The 24,190-nt window shown below is 44.7% G+C and overlaps 7 protein-coding genes across 7 annotated transcripts; 3 read left to right on the top strand and 4 right to left on the bottom strand.

Moving 5' to 3' along the window:
- Positions 1 to 3,603: 3,603 nt before the first annotated feature.
- On the bottom strand, positions 3,604 to 8,326 carry TRUGW13939_11838 (uncharacterized protein; the record flags this gene model as incomplete). Its single annotated transcript, XM_035494942.1, has 8 exons — positions 3,604 to 3,897; positions 3,954 to 5,436; positions 5,512 to 5,872; positions 6,127 to 6,500; positions 7,032 to 7,048; positions 7,161 to 7,242; positions 7,373 to 7,971; positions 8,039 to 8,326. The coding sequence occupies 8 exons, from the start codon at positions 8,324 to 8,326 to the stop codon at positions 3,604 to 3,606; spliced, it is 3,498 nt and encodes a 1,165-aa protein (XP_035350835.1).
- Positions 8,327 to 8,683: 357 nt separating this feature from the next.
- TRUGW13939_11837 (uncharacterized protein) lies at positions 8,684 to 9,461 on the top strand (the record flags this gene model as incomplete). The annotated part of the gene is made up of 3 exons (XM_035494941.1): positions 8,684 to 8,998; positions 9,061 to 9,181; positions 9,241 to 9,461. The coding sequence occupies 3 exons, from the start codon at positions 8,684 to 8,686 to the stop codon at positions 9,459 to 9,461; spliced, it is 657 nt and encodes a 218-aa protein (XP_035350834.1).
- A 191-nt stretch (positions 9,462 to 9,652) lies between these two features.
- TRUGW13939_11836 (uncharacterized protein) lies at positions 9,653 to 12,321 on the bottom strand (the record flags this gene model as incomplete). Its single annotated transcript, XM_035494940.1, has 12 exons — positions 9,653 to 10,103; positions 10,155 to 10,224; positions 10,291 to 10,509; positions 10,563 to 10,700; positions 10,754 to 10,843; positions 10,904 to 10,991; positions 11,048 to 11,128; positions 11,181 to 11,522; positions 11,582 to 11,679; positions 11,735 to 11,969; positions 12,024 to 12,127; positions 12,225 to 12,321. The coding sequence occupies 12 exons, from the start codon at positions 12,319 to 12,321 to the stop codon at positions 9,653 to 9,655; spliced, it is 2,013 nt and encodes a 670-aa protein (XP_035350833.1).
- Positions 12,322 to 12,886: 565 nt separating this feature from the next.
- TRUGW13939_11835 (uncharacterized protein) lies at positions 12,887 to 14,317 on the top strand (the record flags this gene model as incomplete). The annotated part of the gene is made up of 2 exons (XM_035494939.1): positions 12,887 to 13,278; positions 13,333 to 14,317. The coding sequence occupies 2 exons, from the start codon at positions 12,887 to 12,889 to the stop codon at positions 14,315 to 14,317; spliced, it is 1,377 nt and encodes a 458-aa protein (XP_035350832.1).
- Positions 14,318 to 16,043: 1,726 nt separating this feature from the next.
- TRUGW13939_11834 (uncharacterized protein) lies at positions 16,044 to 17,865 on the bottom strand (the record flags this gene model as incomplete). The annotated part of the gene is made up of 5 exons (XM_035494938.1): positions 16,044 to 16,215; positions 16,301 to 16,467; positions 16,525 to 16,632; positions 16,691 to 17,538; positions 17,625 to 17,865. 5 exons carry the CDS (start codon positions 17,863 to 17,865, stop codon positions 16,044 to 16,046), a joined length of 1,536 nt encoding a protein of 511 aa, XP_035350831.1.
- A 1,921-nt stretch (positions 17,866 to 19,786) lies between these two features.
- Positions 19,787 to 21,538, bottom strand: TRUGW13939_11833 (uncharacterized protein; the record flags this gene model as incomplete). The annotated part of the gene is made up of 1 exon (XM_035494937.1): positions 19,787 to 21,538. One exon carries the CDS (start codon positions 21,536 to 21,538, stop codon positions 19,787 to 19,789), a length of 1,752 nt encoding a protein of 583 aa, XP_035350830.1.
- A 950-nt stretch (positions 21,539 to 22,488) lies between these two features.
- On the top strand, positions 22,489 to 23,895 carry TRUGW13939_11832 (uncharacterized protein; the record flags this gene model as incomplete). The annotated part of the gene is made up of 1 exon (XM_035494936.1): positions 22,489 to 23,895. The coding sequence occupies one exon, from the start codon at positions 22,489 to 22,491 to the stop codon at positions 23,893 to 23,895; it is 1,407 nt and encodes a 468-aa protein (XP_035350829.1).
- Positions 23,896 to 24,190: the final 295 nt, after the last annotated feature.

Raw genomic sequence — 24,190 nt, 5'->3', positions numbered from 1 at the left:
ATCTTTAATAATACACTATTTACATCTTTAATTTTTATAGCTAAGAAAGCTGATAGTAGATTCTACTTCTATATTAATTATTGTAAGCTGAATATTTTAACTAGAAAGGACTAATATCTACTGCTATTTATCAAGAAAGTCTTTAAGCGCTTAAGTAAAGCAAAGATCTTTATTAAGCTGGATATTAAATAGAGGTTCTATTGAATCTAAATATACCTAGACTCTACAGATCTAATTATCTTCTATTATTGGTATGGCACTTTTAAGTATAAGATAATGCTGTTTAGCCTTATTAATAGACTAGTGATGTTTCAATGATTGATTAATGATATCTTTATAGACTACCTTGACTAGTTTGTGATTGCGTTTATTGATAATCTATTGATATATAGCAAGAATAAGCTAGAGCATAAGATATATGTATAATAGATGTTAGAAAGACTCTGAGAGGCAGGACTACAAACCAGTATTAAAAAATATGAGTTCTATGTTATATTAACTAAATATCTAGGCTTTATTATTATCTTAGAGAAAATAAAAATCGACCTAGCAAAGATTAAGATTATTCTTTTCTAAAAAACATTAATAACAGTTTTGAGAATATAGTTATTCCTTGATTTCTATAACTTCTATTAGAAGTTCATAAAGGCCTATAGCTAAACTATAAAGCCATTACATTACCTCACTTAAACTGATATTCTATTTATATAGAGTAAAGAGTGTGAAAAAGTATTTGAAAGTCTAAAAAAGAAATTATCAGAAGCCCTGGTGCTAGCTTATTATAACCCCAATTGCCAAATCCATATAGAAATGGACATATCAGATGGAGTAGTGGCTATAATCTTATCTTAACTATATGAGGATGAGGAATAATATCTAGTTACGTACTATTTTGTATTAATAACCCTAGTTAAGTATAATTATGATATCTATAATAAGGAACTACTGGCAGTAATAAAGGCTCTGAGAAAATAGAAGTCTGAATTAGTTGGATTAAGAGGATAGGAGTCCTTTAATATCCTATTAAATTACTAGGCTCTTGAGTACTTTATGACTACTAAAACTCTGAACACCTGATAAGCCCAATAATATGAGTTTTTAAAAGAATACTACTTTGTACTTAGATACTAATTAGGAAAAGTAAATATATTAACAGATATCCTTATCTAGAGAAAAGATAAAAAGACGAAAAACCTCAACCACTAGAACTAAATACTACTGCTATAGTATAAAATTGACAATAAAATCGTACTTGAGATGGTATATACAGAACTAGTCACTCTAACTGTAGAGGATAATATTATCACCAAAGTGTTAACAGCTAATAAGGAATATATAGTTAAGAAAGGTGCTAAAGTCTTACTTTTAAAGAAAGAGGAGAGCTATAGAGTGATTAAAAGACAATTTTTTTTTAATAAATAACTCTATATTTCTAAGAAGGACGATTTATGAGCACAACTACTAAATGAAGTACATTAATAACCTGTAACAATGCACCTAGAACATACAAAGATACTAAAGCTAGTCTAAGAACAGTTCTACTGGAAGGTATAGAGTAATGATATAAACTAATATATAGATAATTACAAGATATGCAAAAGAACAAATATATATAAAGATAAAGCCCCTAGACTTCTCTAACTGTTACCTATCCCAGTATAACCTTGACAGCATTTATTAATAGACTTCATAGAACTGTCCTAGGACAAATAAAGATTTGATAATATTTTTATTACCATTAACCGCTTAACCAAAAGACCAGTCTCTATACTGTGCCATAAAGAGGTGACAGCTAGAGATATAGCAAAGTTATAGATTTAGTATATCTTCCCGTAGATAAGCTTACTAGACAGTATTATATCAGACTAAAGAGGCTAGTTCATCTCTAAGTTCTAGAAAAAAGCATGTTAAATCCTTTATATTAAGATAAAGCTGTTAATAGCATGGTATATCTAGATAGATAGATAAATAGAGATAGCAAATCAGTATCTTTAATAGCAGCTATAGCTATATATTAACTTTACAATAGATAACTAATTGGAGTATTTATTAATTATTAACTTTACAGCTATGTCACTACTACAGGAATCTATAAAAATATTCTTATTTAAAATAAAAAAAGGTTATACTCCTTAGATATTATTTAATTAAACATTACTAATACTATCTAGAAGCTATACACTAAACAAGAAAAAAGTCTAAGTATAGATATAATATTTAGAGCATATATAGAACCACGCCTGCAATAATATTATAGAAGTATAAGGCAGACAGCAACAACAAGTGAATAAATATAGATAGAAAATAGATTTCAGAGTTAGTGACCACATCTACATTAGTAATAAAAGATGGGATATAAGATGACTAGGCAGGAAACTAGGCTATTAGTCTAAAAAGCCATACAAGATACTGTGTAAGATAGAACATACCTTTGAATTAGATTTATTATAAGGTGTACAAGTATATTATATCTTTTTTCTAGACAAGCTCTACTACGTTATTTTAACCAAGCCCCTTGCTGGTTAACTAGAGAAGGAATGTCTTGAGCTCTAAATCAATAGAAATTCAGAATAGGAAGTCGACAGGATCCTGGATTCTTAGATACGCTGGAAGAAGCTGTGCTATTGAGTAAGCTAGCTAGGTAGAGATCTAGATCCAGTATAATATCTAATAGGGTATTTTTTGAATACTTTACTAGCGCTAAAATCATTCTATAATGCTAATCTTAAGAAGCCAGGTCCGCTATACTGATTGGATATGTGGATAAAAGCTATAGAGGAAGATCAATTTATTGAAAAGCATACAGATGATAACAGACCAGCAACCAACACTTGAGGACAAGCGTTTCTGAAGAGAGGGATGATGTGACAGCTGAGCCTAAGGCTATCCCCAAGGGTAGAAGCGGCCTTATGGCCGGATAGAAGGCCTCAGGCAGGAAGGGCATCAACCCTAACCCGCGGTGCCAGATCTGGGGATAGCCTCACCCCGGGGCCATAAGGGGTCAAGCTGGTTACCTAAGCACACAAGATAAAACCTTCCCGCAGGTCCTGGTAGTTAGATTCCTTTCCCATGCTTGTTGTTTTAGAGAATCGCACCCCTAGATAGGAATCGAATATCTTTGGAAAAAGGCACGTCACAGTAGCGCCGCTACAGCTTATCCTAGCTTACTGAGCGTGCCCAGAGCACTAAACCAATCCTGGTTAGTGTTGCACATATCTTTTCCGTATAACCCGTATATGTAGTGTCATCCCCAGCGGCTGCTGACATAATGGGTATAATTGGCTGTGAGTTATCCATACAATCCTTTGTCAATTTATTGATTTTTACCACCGCTTTACACCGCCAATATACAACGACTTATTTCCCAATTAGGCAACCACTGCCGCATTAGGAAGACCGTCAATTCCATGCCGCAATCTTGATCGCGCAAGCACCCGGCGAGGGAGACACGAGGCTCCTTATCCGACAGAGAACCAGTTTTTTTACTATCGGTGCTCAAATGAATTAAGATACACTGAGCGTGTGATTTTCGTAGTAGTGGCTGCGAGTTGAGACTCGGTATCGTTCCAAAGTCCCAGCTTTAATCTTACCTATATAGTTCGACTATGAGAAGTAGTTGGAATTTTCCAGAATGTCCGTATTGTAGAACAGGTCATTCGAAGTTTCCCACGCTCCTGATATAATGGCTTGTATGGATAAGTCCATGGATAATCCCATACCGGAGTCACCGACAAGTGTTGTGTCACAAGGCGGAAGTTCGTCATCGAAAGAAATAACGCCGCTATTCGGACACACTTCAGCTTCAGGAAGTTCGCCTGAGGCGTCTTGCCCTTGCGTGAGAGGCTCCATATTCAGCCCTCCCGCAAAGTTCGAATTCTGGGTCAAGGCTATATCGCTCTGCTTGTGCTACATCAGCATATGTGCATAATATAAGTGGAAAATATCTGGCTTACGCCGTAATGAACTCTCTCTTCATCTGGCGAGGGTGGGTATGTGCGAGTCTGACTCCGAGTGGCAACAAGTGAGATCACACGGGAGTGGACCTTCTCCATTGCATCCTCCAAGTTGTCCAGATTCTGCACCAGAATAGACGAGGTATTCCAGAAATCTCTATGCTGGATCAGGGTCAGGCGTAGCAGGTCGAGGTTTGATTGCGCCACCAGCCTCTCTGATTGAGTCTCTGCGAATGTCGCCTGGACGATTTGGATAGCAGCAACCATCCAAAAAGTGTTTGCTAGAAGAGGATCACCATCGCTAATACGGTATGGCGTGGCATCGCGCACAATGTTGACTACTTGCTCTGCAGCGCGGAGGTATCTAGGCGAGAGGGTGTTGAGATGGGTTGCGGCTTCGTCAACAGGACGAGGTGCTTCACGCATCGGGCTCGAGGAAGTACGGTCTACCTCTTCGGTCTGAGAGCCGGCACCCGAACGTTCGTCCCGGAAGCAGTCGTTGTGCAAAACCATGAGTTTTGCAAGTTGAGTCATGACATGTATCGCTTGTATGTCGGAGTCTCTCTTTCGCTTCATCGAATCACAGAAGGTCGTTTCGTTTGAATATGATAGATCTGGCGGATAGTGCAGTTGCTTAGGCAGTGCCATAGAATAACACGAGACGCAGTTCTCGAGGACTACTAGTTGGGGACCAATATCGGCAGAGTGGGAGTGCCGCTGGTCATCTGAAGGTTGGCCGCGACCGAATGTAACATCGTGGGGCACGGAAGGATTCGCCAGGGAGTGTGCATCGTACATGAAAGAGTTGATGACGATAAACCATGTCCTGCTATGTTCATTGCCGCTCCTCTGCAAGTTTTTCCACCGAAGCGTTGGGTCAGCGTCAAGGAAGCAGCTTGGCGATTTCTTCCCGTCAAACCAGAAAGTGTCCTCGACTGGCAGAAGCGTGGCATGCTGACTCTGGTCCATGCCGATTGGACATCTTCGTATGGTGGTAGCGAATACTTCGAGCTCCCAAATGGTCCACCACAACCTGCGGCGTTCCTCCTTGGAAATCCACACCTCGACCGACTCTGGGTCATCTTTTCTCATTGATCTGGATGGCATGTCAACCAAGTGAAGTCCCATTTCGTACGCTATCCGAATAACCAGCCCCAGCGACCTCCACGCCACTCCCCGAACACCAGTCACCAGTTCATTATAAGTCGTTAGCACGAGAGCCTGTAGGAGAAATAGCTGTGGAGGTCTGTCTCCGCAACTCCGGAGTTGCTTGTGGGTAGCGTCTGATGCGATCTCGTAGAAGCACTCAGGGAGAAGCGCCCCGATGCCGTCGCCTGATTGAGCGTACCTCGAGGCCAGGCAAAACATAGAAGCCAGCAGTGTGCTCGCTTGCTCGGGCATAAGTTCTACATAGACGCGTCGCTCGAACGTAGGGCGGTGAAAGAGTGAAATTGATGTGATATGAAGGAAATATAGATCAGTCCTGTCATCGAGACAGAGACTGAATCAGTCCATGCCACTTTTAATCCGCCTGTAAACGGAGTTTTGGGACGCTTACAGCCGAGATAACTGACTCTGTTCCAAGCCCAATATATGACATATGCAGGCAATGTTATTCTGCTGGACCACCTCAGGTGGGGTCGGCAGGAAGTGAGCCTCAGGTGAAGGAGAGACTTTTCGACTATTCTCGCTATCATCTCGATAGGCCTGCCTCTCGTGGAAGTGGTGAAATATCCAGTTGGATATGCTACTACCCTTGGTCCTCAGTGCCTGCTGGTGGCGTAATGGCCTACTTGCTCCGGTGCTGATACAGTCTGATCGCTGGTATCCGCCTTCGATCTCGCGCAGACGGCTGGTGCGGCACTCTTTATCGAGGGTGGGGAGTTGGGAATTTGAGGCTTTTCGTTTTCGATTGCTGCCTGGTGGGAGGATTCAAAGTCAGCCAGCAAACAAGGTTTGACGGCGCACGCGCAAGGCATATGCCAAAAACAAGGAAGTGAGAGGCAGCTCCCACCCAGCTTTGGCCCCGGTCTCTGCGCGGTGGATGGGTAATGGCAGTCATGCATATGTCGAATGCACATCCGACATGAAGGAGTCGTCTTGTCACTAAAAGCACCCAAGAGGCCTACGTCTTAGTGGATTGACCAGGAATCGGGTAGAGACACGCGCATACCATTTGACTTTTCTCCTGGACTCCGAGTCAGTGTATCGGGAGCAAAGCGAATAAAGGGTTGACTGACCTCTTGCACTGGTAGCATGCCCACGGCGAGGAATTGGAGCTCATGAACACGCCGTCCTGCGCCCGCCGTGTCTGCTTCCGCGCTTGCTCTGAGCTGTTTCTCGGCTGGCTGGCAGTCTGGTCTTCCTGATCCATGTCGAGTTTTGGATCTGGACAACTTGAGCAGTAACGAGAAAGGGTGCAGTCTAACAAGCAGACCCTCTGGCGGGGTGTGCGGAGGGAAGCCGACAGTACTGTTCGCTGTCAGCCAATCGGGCAATTGGAATTGTTCCCCACGGGGAATCACAGCAATCACGCAAACTCGACATCTACAGCATCGCCAGCATTATCAATCACCACCATACGAGTGGGGTCCGTCCTTCCTGCTTCCTGATGAACCGCTGGGCTGCTCGGCCAAGCGCTCTCCAATCGTGCTTATTGCCCCAGCGTCGAGACTCCCCCACAAGGACTACGGGCTAATGCCGTCGTAATTCGAGCGACAATACACCGACGTTGTCCGACTCACGCTTCAGATCCCGCGATGCTGCCCGCGTATGGTCTCAAGCCAGTCTCGATTTGTTGGCTTTATAATTTTCTAGTATTGTATGAAAACTAATCTCAATAACTGATTTTATTTTTTTTATTCTATAAAGCTATATTAAAAGAAATACAACTGTATAAATAAAATACAGAAATACAATGATCATTTTTATGTTTATATTTATAATATAGATACTATATCAGGAATTTAAAAACAGATTTTCTAATAACAAATCAATATTTTCGGTATTAAAAATATTTTCAGATTTTATATATGCACATTCAACAGTACTCAGTAACTTATAGAAGGGGTGACTTACACATTTGCAGCCTTGACCTGCAACATATTATGATTAGATGCGAGACGTTTAGAGAGCTACGAACTGATGGGGGATCAACTTATGACTATAGTCCACAGCTCGACATTTTTTAGAGGAATTTAAACTAACAAACTTATTTCCATGGCCAGTCGATATGAACGCATTAACAGCCGGCTCAATAGCCTCATTTTTATCGCACCGTTCATTTACACTATGCAAACCCGAATCACTAACCATGAATGTACCTCCAGAAGGATCGCATTCTCATTTGAAAGAACAACTTCGAAAATTGGCCAGCTATATAGTTATCACACTAAATTTGGGGATTTAGCTCCAGGAACCTTTCCAGAGAGGTCGCGTCGACAGCTGTGTAGCGGTCGTTGTCCAGATTTTTCATATGGAAAGTTCCATTCAGCTGGTAAATTTGATAAAAGTATCCCATCCACTCCCAGAATCTCTGTAATCCTAATTTCTCCACTGTATTTCTCGCGGTGACCTTCAAGTCCTCTAGGCTTCCAGCCGTGTCGATTGTCACTTTAACGCCACGAGCCCTTTCGTATGCTTCCGCCATCTCCCGTGTGCTTTTCTCGAAGCTGCAGAATCTGTAAATTCCGGTTTCATTGGAGAGGTCCTGGATGAGTTCCGCCGTGAACTCAGCTGCGTCGTACTCCGTCGTGATCTGCCACTTTTCATGTCCAGACCCCCACACCACGGCTCTCTTGGGCGCAGGATCCCACACGCCTTGGTTTGCAGGTGCGAAGCCTCCATGGTCTGGGACGGAGAAGAATACCTCACACAAGATTCCAACAAAGATGTAGAGTGGCTTGACAGTAGATGAGAGCTCCAGTTGACGCTTAAGGGCAAGAAAGACGTCATAATAGGGCACCTGGCCCCATTCAAGCTGAGACCAATCCAAATTCCAGGCAGATGGGACGAACCGCTGTGAAAGATATGTTAGTATGTTAGTGGTCTACTCACAGGATTTCAATGTAGAAACTTGCCGTAACGCCCTCTTCTTCCATAATTCGGACGAGAAGTAGCTCCGCCTCCAAGGCTAGGCATGGTATCGGAGTGTATGCGCAAATGACCGTGTCCACGCCTCGAACGGCTTGTCTAAGAGTGTCCGCATCGCACCAACTCTTGGTCTGATAAAAACTCTCCAACCTCACCAGATCTTTTTCAGGAACGGAAGACTTGGACCTTGATGCACCACGGACCTGGTGGCCTCGTCGAATAAGTGCATCGGCCAGCTTCAGGCCCAAGTTGCCAGATATCCCAACAATTAAAAATAGCATGATGGATTTGATGAGATCAGTCGCAGATATCTATCTCGGTTGTTTCGTTATGACGGGCTACAATGCACCTTTTAACCACAACTACCTGAGATCAAATCTCGGGGTAACATTATTAGCCCGTAAAGCCGAGAAGCTCCCCCGGGAAGCCATAGGGAGCTAAACGATGGTTCCGGCGTAATAAGAGTGCTCGGTCAATCTTCCATAAAGCCAACGGGACAATTTCGCTCCCTTTACGGACTCACTAGATACACACCAATGTGTAGAACATTTAAGGCGGCCTAACAGCTTAATTCACCCCGACGAAGCGCTTGAGTCTCTCCTACCCAACATAAGTGCAGGGCTCATATTGACCCATCAATGACATCAGTCCTAAAAAGCATTCGATCCTCGGATTTACTGTTCTCGTTGGTTCGCAAACGACGAACCACCCACAAACTGGGTCGCGAACGGACTCTCCAGAAGGACACCATCACAGGCATTTTGCGGAACGCCCTTTTGGTCACGCCTTCGTCCTTTAATTCGCAGACCACTCGGATGATTCTCATGCTTGATGACGACAATAGAAAGCTCTGGGACATTGCGGAGCGATGCTTAGAAGATGTTTGTGGAGATAATGGTGTGCCACCAGACACCAAAGACAAACTTGAAGACTTCAGAGGAGCAAACGGAACGGTTAGAATAATCTAGCTATGTTTATGGTTACGGAGCTTCCATCCTAACAATCTACCTCCAAGGTGTTGTTCTACGAGGACAGGGAGGCGGTCTCCGCTCTTCGCTCTAACCCGAAATTTACAACTTTCGCCCAATATTTCAACAGTTGGTCTGATCAGACTAACGCAATGCATAAGTATCTTGGTAAGTGGCTTCTCACCCGCTTGGCCCATGCCATGTTTATGCTTATATCGCACCATCAGTTTGGTCTGCGTTATGCACCGAGGGCTTGGGCGCCACGCTCCAACACTACAATCCATTGATTGATCAAAAGGTGGCCGACGAGTGGCAAATTAATCGTGATTGGGAGTTACTCGGACAGTTAGTTTTTGGGAAGCCTGCCGGGCCCATAAAGGAAAAGTCATTCCTGCCTATGGAGAACAGGCTTATAATTCATGACGAGAAACAGGAGAAGTCAGGCTAGATAGACAATAGAGCGAAAATCTATTATCCAGGAAGAGAAATAAACCGTTCACGATTAGGGCTTCCCATGGCCTCACGCAGAGAAGATTCACTGTACCCAAACGTAACAAATTTAACGAAGCCTTGGACACAGGAGCGATGGTCACATACGTGATTAATTCTTGTCTATCAATGCTCTCCATCATTCAAATTCTAGATCTTTGCTACTATCTTTGTTAAAAGATCTTCAATGTTGAAAAACTTGAGAAGAGGCTCCAACATGGCTCTCTCCTCGCGCGAGATCTTCAGTGAGTTTAGACCATGCAAGCCTCTATTTAAAATAGCCTTAGCTTTAATTTCCATCTTTTTCCCATTCGCATTGTAAGGAATAGTTTCAAGTTCGAAGACAAATTGCGGAACGTGGCGTCGGCTGAGGTCCTGGGCGATGGCCCGCCGAATACTAGTTTCCAGAAGCCTACCCACCTGGCTCCGGAGGGGCGGGTAAGGCTTCACGAACAGGAATACACGCTCACTCATATCCTTGTCTTGCCTCTGCTGGCCCACGCATAAAGCATCCAATACTTGCTTGGCGAAGCGCTTGGCAAGAACAGAGTAAATTTCTGACGAGCCAAAACGCACACCAGATGGATTGAGAACCCCATCACTTGCATCATAGTTAGTGTGCGTAGATTTGATTGGAGTAGCTCCCCCGTACCTTCGGCCAAGAATGATTAGGCCCTTTGTTTTGGGATCAACCTTGATCAGGTCGCCATGAGTCCATACGTCTAATAAGCAGCGTGAGTAATCCCGCCCATGCCAAGTAAAATTCGGAAAATAAGAGTTAGACGTACGAGGAATTGAGTAGAAGTATGCGTCAAAGTATCTTTTCTTCTTGTGGTCATTCAAAAAGGATGTTGGCATATTGGGAAACGGAGTTTTGCAGACCAGCTCCCCCATCTCCCCTGGGGGGACAGATTGACCGTTGAGAGAGAACACATCGACATCGAGCCCGAGTGCCTTAACTGTGATCTGTCCCGGCCAGGTCGGCAAAGTCTTGGTCCCGTGTACGACTAATAGTAGTATTAGATAAGGTCTCCAGAGGCACTATTCCCTTGAAACTTACAGGAGCCACAGAACTCTGTCCCTCCCGACATGGAAATTTGGCAGACTGGTCCAAAGGCGTGCGAAATCCATAGCGATAGAGACGCTGTCAGAATTGCTCCAGTAGATAAAATTAAATCCACAATATGCGGGAACGAATCTGCATTGTGTCACGTCATTAGACTTACGCAAAAACACGATGTCCGAACGTACTTGGTTTGATATTAGCAATACGAATCTCTTCGAAGTATCGCGGTCCAGCCCCAAATGCAGTAATTCTCGTATCCATTAGCATGGAGGCTTCTGTCATGGCGTGAGAGATTTACCCGGTACTGAGTGCTGACTGGAGAAAAACCGACGGACTCGGGTAGAATGGTGATCCATCGTAGAGTACGAGCGTGCTGCCACAGAGGAGAGCCCCAAGGGAGATATTCCACAAAGTCCAACCAATCTTGGACTTCGTCAATTATTTTCAAAGGTAGATAGGACGCACACAATGCCACTTACATTGGTGAAGTGAAAGTAGACGTCAGATGGCCCGAAATTATTGTGAAGGCGGTTTTCTTTCATTCCGTTGACCACGAGGCCCTGGCGATATCAGCCTTCTATAGCTCAGGGGCAACCCGAAATTTTTACTTACTCCGTGCGAATGTACTATGCCTTTTGGTGTCCCTGTCGTTCCCGATGAAAATAGGATGACCAGAGGATGGTGGAAAGCCACTTGCTCAAATGACAGTTTGCGGCCGCTCGTCCTACCGACAAACTCTGACCAGGGCACTAAAGGAACACCGCAGTCATCTGTATACCCGGGAGATTCAACGCTGTCGAAGTAAGAAATGAGCTCGGCACCAGGTGCTTTGGGGGCTGTGGCGAAGACTTTAGTGATCTTCCCCGTAATGCGATGCTTCTTTCCATTATACGAGTATTCCGTCTGCGCGAAGACAAGCTTTGGCTTTAGCTGAGTCAACCGGTCAAGCAGTGCCTTGGAAGCGTTAGTTATAATGCCGCCAGAACTAGAAAGCTTCTCGAAGATCAGAATACCATCTCGCCAAGTTCTGTACTAAACGAAGCAAACACTGCACCAAGAGACGCGGTTGCGAGGAGTAAGGCAACAGACTTGGCCGAGTTGCCGCCGATAGCTATAGTTCTATTCAACAACATAGTCTTATGTAGGATCCAATGGTGCAGACATACCAACAAAAACGTCATGGCGTCGCACTCCGGAGAAATGCATTGCATCCGCAGCTTCCCTCACTTGAGCCCTCAAGTCATCCCAGGTAATGGACTCGGGTTTCCGCAAGGAAGACTCGTCGATACACTTAAGGGCAATGCCATTTCCCCGGGTTCGCAATATGTTCTCGGCATAATTGAGCTTCGCACCGGCGAAGAACGGGGGAAATTGGTCTATTCGAAGTGCCTCGTCGATGGCCTGTGACGGATGAGCTCTCAACCTCGCCCCGATGTTGCAATGTTTCTTACATACCTTCGAAGGTTGGGAAGACGCCTTTATATCTAGGAACTTCCACAGTAACGTCCAAAATTCATTAGGGCGCTCCACAGAGAATTTATGGAGGTCGTGATAAGATGCTAAAGAGTATTGGGTACTTATTAGCATAGAATAAGACACCAAATCCCGACTTCAAGATGTGATGTAATTTATTGATTAATCATTGCAAGAGCTTACAAAGGTTGACTGTCATTTGCGCGGCGGTGAAATGGCGGAAGTCATCCATATAGGTGTGCAGTCCCGGCCGGGGCACATAGATTGGTGAGAATTCCATATTTTGCTGTTTTACAGACGCAACAAGCTCACGGCAGGGGGGGGGTTGGACGTTATTCCTTGTCGGATTAAATCTAGTGGCAAAGAGTGAGAGATATTATTATTGTTAAGATCTCAGAGCAAGAGAACCGGAGTCAATAGAAGAGCCATCTTGCGAAGACGTTTATCAAGCCGAAACCGTAACCTCGGCCGACGCGTCGGATGTAGCAACTAATCGTGCTATATCGGCAGGTAGGCAGTATGGCACGATTAGGTGAACCACCTAGTGTGTCAACTTGAATCTACCAAATTCTCGGTCTATTTTTGCTGGTACTGCCGACTTGGAGCCATAGAGGCAATTAATCCGACAATGGACCGACAGTAGGCGCGGAGTGGCTCATCGCGGGGATTACCCCAAATTAGACGTTAGCAAAAGGATGCAGTGAGAATTTGGGTAATCCCATAGGAATCTGGGAATTCAGATAAGTACTTCAGGCTACCAGGCCATTTGTCGAGGTGAGACCATCTGATTCCCACATTCCAGCTTCGTCAAATCACCAACCTACCTTCCACAGAACACTATAAACATGCCCAAATATCTTATCAAAGGCGGCAATGTCCTGCAATTTGACCATGAAAAGACATCGTCTTTCCCCAAGTTGGACATTCTTGTGGAAGACAACATCATTGCGAAGATCGGTCCAGACTTGAGCACAGAAGGAGCTGGGACCGAGGTTATCGATGCTTCAGACTACATAGTCTCCCCGGGTTTTATTGACGGCCATAGGCATGTTTTCCAAGCTCAACTGAGAACCACTGTTGCGGACCATCCCTTTCTCGACTATTGTGCACATCTCCTACAAGGCCGTATGACATTCCTCACTCCGGATGACATGTACCTCGCCCAGCTGTCCGGCGCGACGGAGGCTCTATGGTGTGGCATTACTACCGTTATGGATCACTCTCATGTTGTTGTTTCGTGAGAGTGCGCCGAGAAATGTATTAGAGCAACGGTCGAGTCGGGAATACGTAGCATTTATTGCGTCGCCCCGTTCGCCAATCCGCAGTCACTGAACCCCATGGTCCTACCTGACATGGATGAAAAACACCCGGAGCAGATCGCACTCTTCAAGTCCCTAGCTAGCGAGAGTCCACTGGGTGGGCAAAGTAATGATGGCCGCGTCACCATCGGCCTAGGTTATGATACCATGAACCACCGACCTTTGGATGAGGCTCGAGAAGTTCTCCAGTTCGCCAAAACCAACAATATTCCAGTGACCGTCCACGATGTCGAGAGATTTAATTTGCCATCTCTTGAGTTCCTGCGACGGAACAATCTGCCCCTACCAAAGGTGACACTCTCGCATACCTGTGAGCCAGATTCCATCCGCACAGAATTTTTGAAGAGCAATGAAATCGGGGTGGTGTCCACACCGGAGACTGAACTTGCCATGGGCCACGGACTCCCCTCGGCTTTTGATTTACAACGGGCCGGCTGCCGCGTCGGCCTGGGGGTGGACGTACCTGCTTTCTGCAGCGGAGACATGTTCGTCTGTATGAGAATTGCTTTACAGAATCAAAGATCGCGAGACAGTGCCTTGCACCACTCATGGAATAAGCTTCCGAACGCCTCCAAAGCCCGTGTTGACCATGTCTTATACATGGCTACGCTAGGTGGTGCAGAGGCTATCCACAGAGAAAAGGACCTGGGCAGCCTGGAACCCGGAAAGCTCGCCGATATCGTCTTGATCCGTACTGACTCCCCCTCAATGGTTTCGACTGTGAACCATGGTGCCGCACTAGTGATGCATTGTCATCCAACCGACGTGGATACGGTCATGGTTAATGGAGAGATTGTTAAGAGAGATGGGAAACTACTTAAGGTAGATTGGAAAGACTTGGCCACGAAATTGACAGAGAACCGCAAAATGCTGGAAGAACGCTGGAAGGGTGTGAACTGGGAGGAGACGAAGTCGGAGCTTGCCCAGCTATGGTTTTTGCAAGATAGTTTGGAATAAATACAAGACTTGATGTGATAATCATGAAACTATAACGCGTTGAGGTATATAAGACAGCTAGCTATATTCGGGCCGGTTGTGATGCGAGGCAAGAGCACCAGTTGACATTAGGAACAAAACTGCAACGTCGGAAATAATGCTGCACTGTCAATGCGAAGAATAAAATTTATTTCCAATAAATTTGGATTCCAGGTCGTATATATAGTCTCTTGTATCTCATCAGAAAGAATAATCAATCAACTTTCTTGAATTACAAGGATAACATTGAAAGTTACCATCGGGCTACTTACCACGCTTCTATAAGGTAAATTCTATAATATACATCGGCTTTTTAATTATGATGATAAAACCTTTAAGATACAGAATCAATAGAGATTTTCTTTTTAATTCACATCCATGTAATATATTTAGAGATATATATAGATTGGATTAAAATCTAAAAACCTAAATGTGGGTTGACTTTCTAGAAAGTCAAGCCGTGCACGGTAACAAGCGAATGTACGCGTCCGTAGTGTTGTTCAAAGGGTACCCGAGTTATTATGGTAAACAGTATTCGATTCTATGTACTATCTGAATCTGACACCGACGCGTTCTTATAACCCCTATTCCATGCGAGATCACGCGAGAGCGTGCATCCATGAGTGGTTATTGGGATCCGTCGTTATGATGAAATTTGGAATATAATACTTTAGAAACTGTCGCCCTAGTATTGCGGTAGGTGAGGTATCGTTGTCTAGTGTCGGCACGAACAGCTCTTCTAGGTCCCCATGTGCTGATGTCGAGACCGTTGGTAGAGTATACTTGGTTTCTGATTGGTACGGAGAGCTCAGTGCATGAAGACGGTAGAGAGCAGGCCACTCTACAAATTCCAAAAGGACGGGGATGGCTTAATGGCAAGCTGTCTGGCAAGGGGTAAGGAATTCTCTGGCTGTTGAGGGCACAGCCCAGAATTATCAATTAATACACCTTTATAGGTTTGAATCCTTCTCTACTTCAAGGCTATATTGGAGGAGGGTAATTATATATATATAAGTGAGTGTTTTAGAAGGAGTATACATGTAGGGGTTATATACGGCATAGTTCCAAATCACCAACTTCTCCTTCCCTCTCTATACCGAGTTTTGAGATAAAATCTTCTAAGGTTTTTCATGCTTTTCCCTTAGAATTAGTACTTAATATGGAGTGGAGTCTGGAGTAGACCACTACGGGGCTAAATGGAATTATGATTTTGTCTGCCTTTCTTTATAAAGATGGCAGATATATGTATGTAATAGTGGGACAGTCCGTCAACCACACCAGGTCTAGATGCGGACTATAATATGAATTAACAACGACGACGGGTTCCAAAAAAAAAATTGTTGAACCGACGATATTCACATTTTCCACAGCCACAATACGAATGATACGAGTGCGACGCTAGTCATTGCAACTGAACATTGAACGTTGTTATCGGCCACCCCCCATATCGGCCACAGCCAAGAAAATCGTTAAGACCCCCGAATACCTTAATTTTCAATTATCATCCATATATTAAGGAACTTCAAATATCATATAAAAAAGAGATATCTATCTTGGATAAAAAAGTATAAAGCATTTTCTTTAAAATATATCTTATTATTTAAAGAAAGATATTATATTTTATATTTCCGTAGGATGTCACACAGGCAGGACAATTTAGACCGTTGACGCTTCATCTCTCGTGGATCATGGAGAGTGTGGTTTCGAATTAATTGCCAATTACTTTTACTTTGACCATCACTCCTTTCGAATCAGCCTTTGGTCTTGGAACAAAAAGGTCGCGAGCAGGCAGGACATCCTGCAATGTAGTTTGATACAATTCCATGTCAAATCGGCTTACAAGTGCTGCTAGAGTCAGGTACATCTCGGCATGTGCAAGGCTGGTTGGGAAATTAGTCATTGTCTGGATTTAATAAACTTTTCACGGGAACGAGGATAAAGCAAAGGACAAGGAAGAATACTAACTTAAGTCCAACACACTGCCGGCTACCTTTGCTGAAAGAGACAAGGTACCGTTGAAGCGGAAATCCTTCTTCGTCGGCTTTGAGCCATCTCTCCGGCTTGAATTGATCAGGTTCGGGAAAAATGTTGGTATCCATGTGTACCCAGTAGTTGGTTGAGCTGATCGGCGTCTATCGTGTGATGAGCGTCTAGTCTGTTGTACTGAAGATAAAATATTGTCCGCTCACCTCAGCTGGGATGATCCAGTCTTTGTAATGGATAGCCTCATGGGCTATACGAGGTAGACGGCCCACAGCTCCGTGATCAAAACGAATGCCTTCATTGACTACAGCAGTCTATGATACAATCAAGTCAGCAATTGGGTCATCTTTCTCTTCTTAAATGACAACTTACTAGATAAGGCATTCGCTCCAAACTGCGTAACAATGGTCCCTCACGGGGAATTTCACGTAGCTCTTCCCTCAACTTCTGCATAATATCTTTGTTTTCCAATAGGTAAAATATAGTCAGGGTCAAAGCCCACGAAGTTGGCTCACTACCAGCACCCATTAATGACTTGCCTTCGTCGAGTAGTCGCGCATAAGACTTTTCCTCTTCAGGCAAGTCACTACTGAGCAATGCCTGGAAGATCGACCGCTCGGTGATTTCCTTTCCAGATTTTCTCCGTCCTATCAGACTCCCAACTTGTTGTTTAATGATTTGTTCCCAATCCAGCAATGCAGCAAGGTTTTTGCTCATCAAGCGCACCACCCAAGTTGGAGTCGCACTCATGATGGAAGCCACCCATGGAAAATGTCTCACAAATGCTCCTGCAGCCACCGCAGTCATCAAGGTGTCCTTGAAAGAAACCCGAAAATCGTCCTGTCCAAGACAGTTGTAGTTTTCCCCATAACAATAATGAGCGATAATATCATTGGTGAGCGCCATTAAAGCCGCATCAAGACGAATAATGGATTCTGAGAAGGAAGCGTCCTTGAATCGGGCGCAGAGCTGTTCAATCTTTTCCTGAATCAGCCCTTCAATGTCATAAATGGCCTTTTTGGAGAAAAATGGGTTTAATGCATGGCGTCGAATACGATGGTGGTCATGTTGGCAGGTTGCGAAGACACCCGTTGGAACTCCAAGGAAGACAACCCAGTCGGCGTACTTGTCGCGCTTCTTGGATGCTGGTGCGTATATTGTGTCGTAGAATTTCGAATCGAGTATGTGTAGTTCTTGAGGGTTTATCCTAACAATAGGGCCTATGAAAGAAAATTAGTGGATAATTATTTTTTGTTGTCTTTTTTCCCTTTATAAAACCAAAGGAAGCAGGAAGAAGCTATAGTACCGTAAAGATCATGCATTCGCTTAATCTCCCAGACAAAGGTTCCTTGGTCGATGATATCGTAATAGAATTCATACCAGCTAGTCACCGCGGCCAACTTAGGCCCAGGGAATTTGGCTAGGGGATGAAAGTAGAGTCGATAAATTGCAAGAGAGAACGAGTAGGTTATTCCTGCCAGTGCCGCCAACCATAAAGACGTCATCACTGGAGCTGTTTGCAGTGACGACGATGTTAGCCAATCCATCGTACTCATTGATTGTTCTGATAGTATAGACTTCGCGGTCTGTGAGAGAAGGACATAAAAACAGCTTTTAATACAGATGATGAGCTCGAAGACAGGACAGAACTCTCAAAAATGTGGTGATTGAGCGGCGAGGGCAATAGGAAGCGTTACATCAAATTACATGCGCCCCTCTCCGCAGAATGCTCTGAATGTTGAAACAGCATTGAGTTTGATCGCTAATGACCTTCATATATCGGTCTCTAGGCCGATAACACGGGCCCAGCCCCAGGCCCACCTTTCAAACCGTTCTCAGAAGTATTTATTCTACAGAGATGGTATTGAAATTTTCGTAATGTGCTAAAAGAATCGAGTTTACTAGTCTACTTTATACTTTATGTCCATTTTCTTTTCATGGAATGTAATAAATGACGTAGTAATATAATATTTTTTGCCTTCGTGCATGGTTTGCAGTAAACTTTAAAATAATTACATGGGGCCATATATGATACAAGGGCAGGTATACCTCAAATACAACCATCTAATGCCCAAAAATGGGAATGTAACCCTTATTTCCTGCACGAATATTGGTCCTGATATTTGGCTATAAACCGAATTACCCTCGTCGTACATTTCAGTGTGCAGGCAGATCACAGATTAGTTTCCTGATATAATAATTAGCCCCAGTAATAATATTTTAAAGTTTACTATGTGAGGGGCGGACCTGCAGCGGCCTCACAATGAGCTGCACATCGAATGTTACGGGCTTAGCCTGTAACACGCATAATCCTCTAAGTTAAATTAAGATAAAGGAATAATGTGATCGTAAATATGTAGAGATAGCTCTTTTTTGCATTCAGAATTAGTAGAAAGTAGGCATATGGAAGGTCCAGGCGTTGAAAATTATACGATCGATTTGGGCCGAAATTGATGCTAGTGGCTCTGCTTCCAAGAAATAGCCGAGTAACCTTATCTCAGTTCTCAGACCCGCTACGACGAATTTCAAAATAAGCTAAGCCAAAATTGTACTATTGCGAAGTACTGCGGAGTCCTGTGGACTACTGGATCAATAATAATTGGCGCAGCGAAAGCTTCGCAGGAACGCCGGCAGTCTGCTAACCATATGTGGTTAAAACGGATTGGCAGAATTCTCATTGGACAAGGAGTCGCACTAGTACACAGTAGTTCGCATTAGGTTAGTCCCAAAGCGAAGCGTCTAAGGTCTTAATCGGGAGATATTTATTGGGTGTATCAACCAATCAAAATCGGTAGTTTATACATTTTCAGAGCTATGTTAAAGTTTACTCTATGACTCGCGCAGGGAACAAAGGTTACTGTTCCCATTTTTGGGCCTTGGGTTGTTGTTTTTGACTTTAGGTCTAACCTCGTATTACATTCTATTCTAGTTTAGCCTTAGACCTAGGATGCGGGCATTGTCAATCGGCATGTTTACTCGGTCCTAGTTTTCCCACAGCTTCATCTGACAAGGGATGTGAATCGCTGATCCCCCTGAATTATGTTAAATCATTTGGGATTATGCGACTGGATGAAGTTACTAAGGAAACACCTATATAGACCGATACAAGTGCGATGTAAAGTATTTCTAGATTACACCAAATGGACACATGTTTTTACCCCCAATTGGCACCCGCTCCGCGTTACCATTACGCAGTTTAACAGAATGTGAACGGCGATAGTAGTATAGAAGCTAGCTAAATGAAAATCTACTACCACTACGTACTACTACTACTCCAGACTACAAAGTTAAATGTTCTGATTAATTGCACCCATTTAGTAAATTATTCAAGAAAATTGTATATAAAGTTTAGTCTTTGGCCAATCTAATAGGTAAGTTGTGTCAACAATTGTTAAGACGGTCTCGATGTACCAGTTGAAAAAGTATATAGCATAAATATATTCCTGGGACTGCTCACAGTCAATTATCCTACATATCAATTCCAAAAGTCATGATAATAGCATCAACAGTGTGGTAAGCAATATATGGCAAGCCCATGCTCAGCCTTCCATAGGCAATGGCGAATCTGTACACTTCCTTCGAAATGTCACCCTTCTCTCCGAGGATATTGCCGGCCTCACCTAGCAGAGCATCAGACTTGTTGTCGAATTTCCTACCCCAGCCTGGCTCCTTGTTCTCGGCAAGGAGCTGGTCATGCCACAGACTGTGCAGGTCGCGGATAACTTGTGCTACTTTCTCATCTACCCCGAGCGGCTTCTTCTCCTGCATCTGGGCCGTCCCATTGTCAATCATGTCAAAATAGATGTCATAAAATTTGTTCGAAGGGGAGTCTGGAAGTGCCTCCCGAGTGCGAGCTCTCTTAAGGGCATCAATAAGGAGCTCATTCAAACCAGCTTCGGTGACTTGTGCCCTGGCACGGCGGTAAATCTCCATTGTCCAAACCCAGAATAACGGGTAACGGCTGGTATATGTCTCCAAGGTCTCAAATATACGGCGATGGCGGGCTCGGCAGAAGCTATATGGAGGCGACGTCGCGGCAATTCGTCCATCCTCCCTGTTCTCAAAACGGATTCGCTTGTGCCCGCGAAAGAGCTCGCAAAGCATGCCGGAGAAAATGGTCGACATGGTCTGCAGAGACTCATCAATACTGAGGCCATCAGGATATAACAATCGTAGCAAGTTACGCGTCTCTCCAGTCTTGATATCTGTGTGAAGATCCATGACATCGTTTGGCAGCGCCGATCCGATAAGGGAATCCATTCCGGCATTGTCTAAAAAGGCAGCGCCGTCACTGCACATATAAGCCGATCCGATCGTATCAAAACCGCGTATAGCCATGACAAGGTTATCGTCAAGATCGTGATTGATAGCCGATTTCCTGGGCGTTGTGAATTTTCGGGCGTTCTCGCAATCATTCATGGCACCAAGGTAGGCAAGAGAAATACGCCAAAAGGATCGGTCTTTTCCCGACAGTCTGTCATCAAGTTTGGGAACAGCTGCAATTGCTCGTTTCTCAAAAGTGGCAAATCGCTCGCTGAAAACGTTTTTACCCCTGGCCCAGTCGACCCCGGTCAGGGCTGAGTAGACATAATCCTCTTGGGATGAATCACTCTCTAAGCCGAACGACTGGCACATCATGAGATAAAATGGGAATTGAGCGATTATTGGGGGATCACATTCTAGTCCTGTAAGTAGTTTCCCCCACGGGGCAAAGTGGTCATCCCGAGCGGCTCGCGATGAATGAAACTCGACTTGCAAGTCGACAGGGTCTCCGTTTGCTGAGGCAGCAAGCAACAGAGCACCACCAACTTCAAGACTGACTTGATACGCTAATTCGACAAGGTTCAGATCATGAAAACCTGTGCTATTGGCCCTCTCCTTTTCAAGATGTGCATGAAACTTGGACGCAAATGGTCTAACCAGCTCCAGGACCTCGTCAGTGGGCTGGTACTTGACCAGAGCTTCAGCGACCCACGAGGCAAGCTCAGAGGTGAGAGGATAATTGCCAATATTATGGCGCAGTGCATCCGTAAAACGTGGAGGGTGAGCATCTCTCTGTCTTTGGCTCCAAACGCGATTGGAGAAAAGTGCGTTGTCGCTGATATTACCATTGGGGGTATTGACATCTGTAAAAGGATGAAGATTGCCAGATTTCAGGGCTGCGATACCCACCCCAGTATACTTCATCTCCCGAGTGTTGATCACACTTGCTGCTACCATGGTGAAAGGAGTAGCTGGAATGGTATAAATCATGAAGTTGATGGAACAGATTCCTTTTTAGCCGATCAACAATTTGTCCAGAGATCTCGTAAGGGTCAAATATATTCCACAAACGGGGCAGTCGTTTTACAGCGCATGTGACGAAGTGGCGAATAGAGAGATTAACCATATATAGGGGTTATTGCTAGTGGATTCAATTAAAGACTTTTTTTTTTAACAACGTGTCTAATTTCCAACGTTGATAGGGCCGTGGCAAGAAAGGAAGTTGGTTGGAAACAGGCAGCTCGGCATATGAGAAGTAACTTTCGCTTTTAGGCTTTAACTATTTATTGTGCGTATTTCATTGTATTACAGAGGTCGACTGTCGAGATAGTACGGAGTAAAGACGTTTTCGGAATACCACAAATTTATTCGGAATAGTGAAGTCGCTACTTTAGCGTTGGATTCAAGTCTTTGGCCCTCCCCAACCTCTGTACAGACAGTCCTGACGCGGGGCTGGAAACAAAGCCGACTTGGAATCCCCACAGGATCCCAACCGCCCCTTTAGTGTAGTGGTAGCAGGCGACTTTGTTTGCCTCTATCTAATAGGGTTGCGCCTAGACCCGCAGGAATGGTACGCTAGTATGCACATAATATTGGTACTGCCAATCACAAAGAATTAAATGATCCTCCGAGTCCTTCCAAGTCTAAAATACCCAAATCCACACTCGTTTACGGAGTAGTATACTGTGTATTTCTGTTGTTATCTGGGGGCCTTCGCATTACGAAATTTTTTGTGCCCACCTCCCTACAGAATACGCTCCACTATCTCTCGCAGAGTTTCACCAAAAGCATTGACCAATGTTATGGGGAACTCTATTTCATATGGATATATGGGTAGAAGAATATCTATAGTTTGACTGCCGTCCACACCAAGGACGGTTCAGGATCGTTCTGTGTGGGCAACTATCATGGCTGCTCAACCTGATTTCAAACTGGCTCTCCCTCCCGATTTCGAGGGGCAGGTGTTGAAAGTTGGTGATCATGGTTACGATGACGCTCGCCTGATCTTTAATATGCGCTGGCATGAGAGTCAGCCTGCCCTCATTGCTCAGCCGGCCAATGTCGCTGATGTGCAGGTGCTGATGCGTTACGCTTCTGCGCACGATATTCCAGTTGCAGTTCGCGGGGGTGGCCATGGAATCGACGGTACCTCAATGCCTCACAACCAGCTAGTTATCGACATGTGCCCCTTCAAGGAAATTGTCGTCGATCCAACTTCCCGCACAGTGCGTACTGGTGCTGGTGTCCTCCTGAGTGAACTTGATGCTGCATGTCAGCAACATTCAATGGTTGTTCCATCAGGGACTGTCAGCTCTACTGGCATAGCAGGACTGACTCTTGGCGGTGGTATTGGCTACAATATGAGACGCTACGGTGCGACAGTAGACAGCCTACTCGCTTGCGACGTTGTTACTGTTGATGGTCGACTTGTGCGTGCCAGTAAATCTGAGAATTCTGATCTCTTCTGGGCTCTTTGTGGTGGTGGAGGAAATTTTGGTATTGTTACAGCATTCGAGTATCGTCTACATCCACTTGACAACATTGTTGGACAGGCATTCCTTCTTTATGACCTCGACGAGGCGAAGGCAATGCTTCTCGATCTCTGTACCTTTATGAAGACTGCACGCCGTGAACTATCTGTGATTGTTATTTTGGCGCCAATCCCGCCTATGCCAACCATCTCCCCAGAGCACTACGGTGTAGCTAAGATGGCAGTCCATGCAGTCTTCACGGGCGATCTTGATCAGTTCGATGGCGTGATAAATGAGATCACTGCATTAAGGAAGCCCTCACAGGTTGTTAAAGGACAGGCTCCATGGGTGGAAGTCAATCGCATGCTTGACAACCTGGCGCCGTTTGGCCGTCGTAGCCATCTACGTGGAGGCTACATGGACCCTGCTGTCGATGGGGTTATAGATATTATAACTGCTGGCGCTCTTCGTGCACCTCCCTCAAACCATCCTGCTCCAAGTACTATTCAGAATATATGGTTTTTCGGGGGTGCTATTTCAGAAGATTTTGAGGAGGACTCAGTTGCCTTCTCCCGTGATGGCGCAGTTTGTATGTGGGAATGTTTTGCACAATGGGACACAGCCGACGACGATGCCAACTTTCAAGGGTGGATAGATACTATTGCAGACGAGTTGGGACCAAAATTGAGAGCTAATGGGTACATTAACTTGACAACAGACCGCGGTCAAGAGTGGTTGCGTGGCGCTTTTGGAAGCTCAGAGAAGTATGCACGACTTCTAGCTGCTAAAGCCAAGTGGGATCCAAAAAATCTCTTGCGTTTCAATAAAAATCTTGTAATCTGAGTTTGTGAGTTTTTCGTCAAGGAACTATGTGGTCATATGTATTTACTGTCAGCAATTAAACTAGCATGATTTCAACATCCTCTCTCTTTTTAAAATAGATATTAGAGCATCCTTTCCCCTGACTTTCACCACCGGGTAATCATGGGCCGCCAGCGTTTGTTCCGCCAGAGGATGATCAGTGGACGTGTGGGAAACGTTCCCCCCGACTCAGGGCGAGCTCCCAAGGAAGACGGACGCCGAGGTCCTTCGTGGCCCTGGAGAGGAGGGTCGGGTCATTAGTCACCAGGGTGACAAG

The sequence above is a fragment of the Talaromyces rugulosus genome, chromosome VI (genome assembly GCF_013368755.1).
Source record: "Talaromyces rugulosus chromosome VI, complete sequence".
NCBI classification, from domain to species: domain Eukaryota; kingdom Fungi; phylum Ascomycota; class Eurotiomycetes; order Eurotiales; family Trichocomaceae; genus Talaromyces; species Talaromyces rugulosus.
This window is presented reverse-complemented; position numbering and strand designations above follow the sequence as displayed.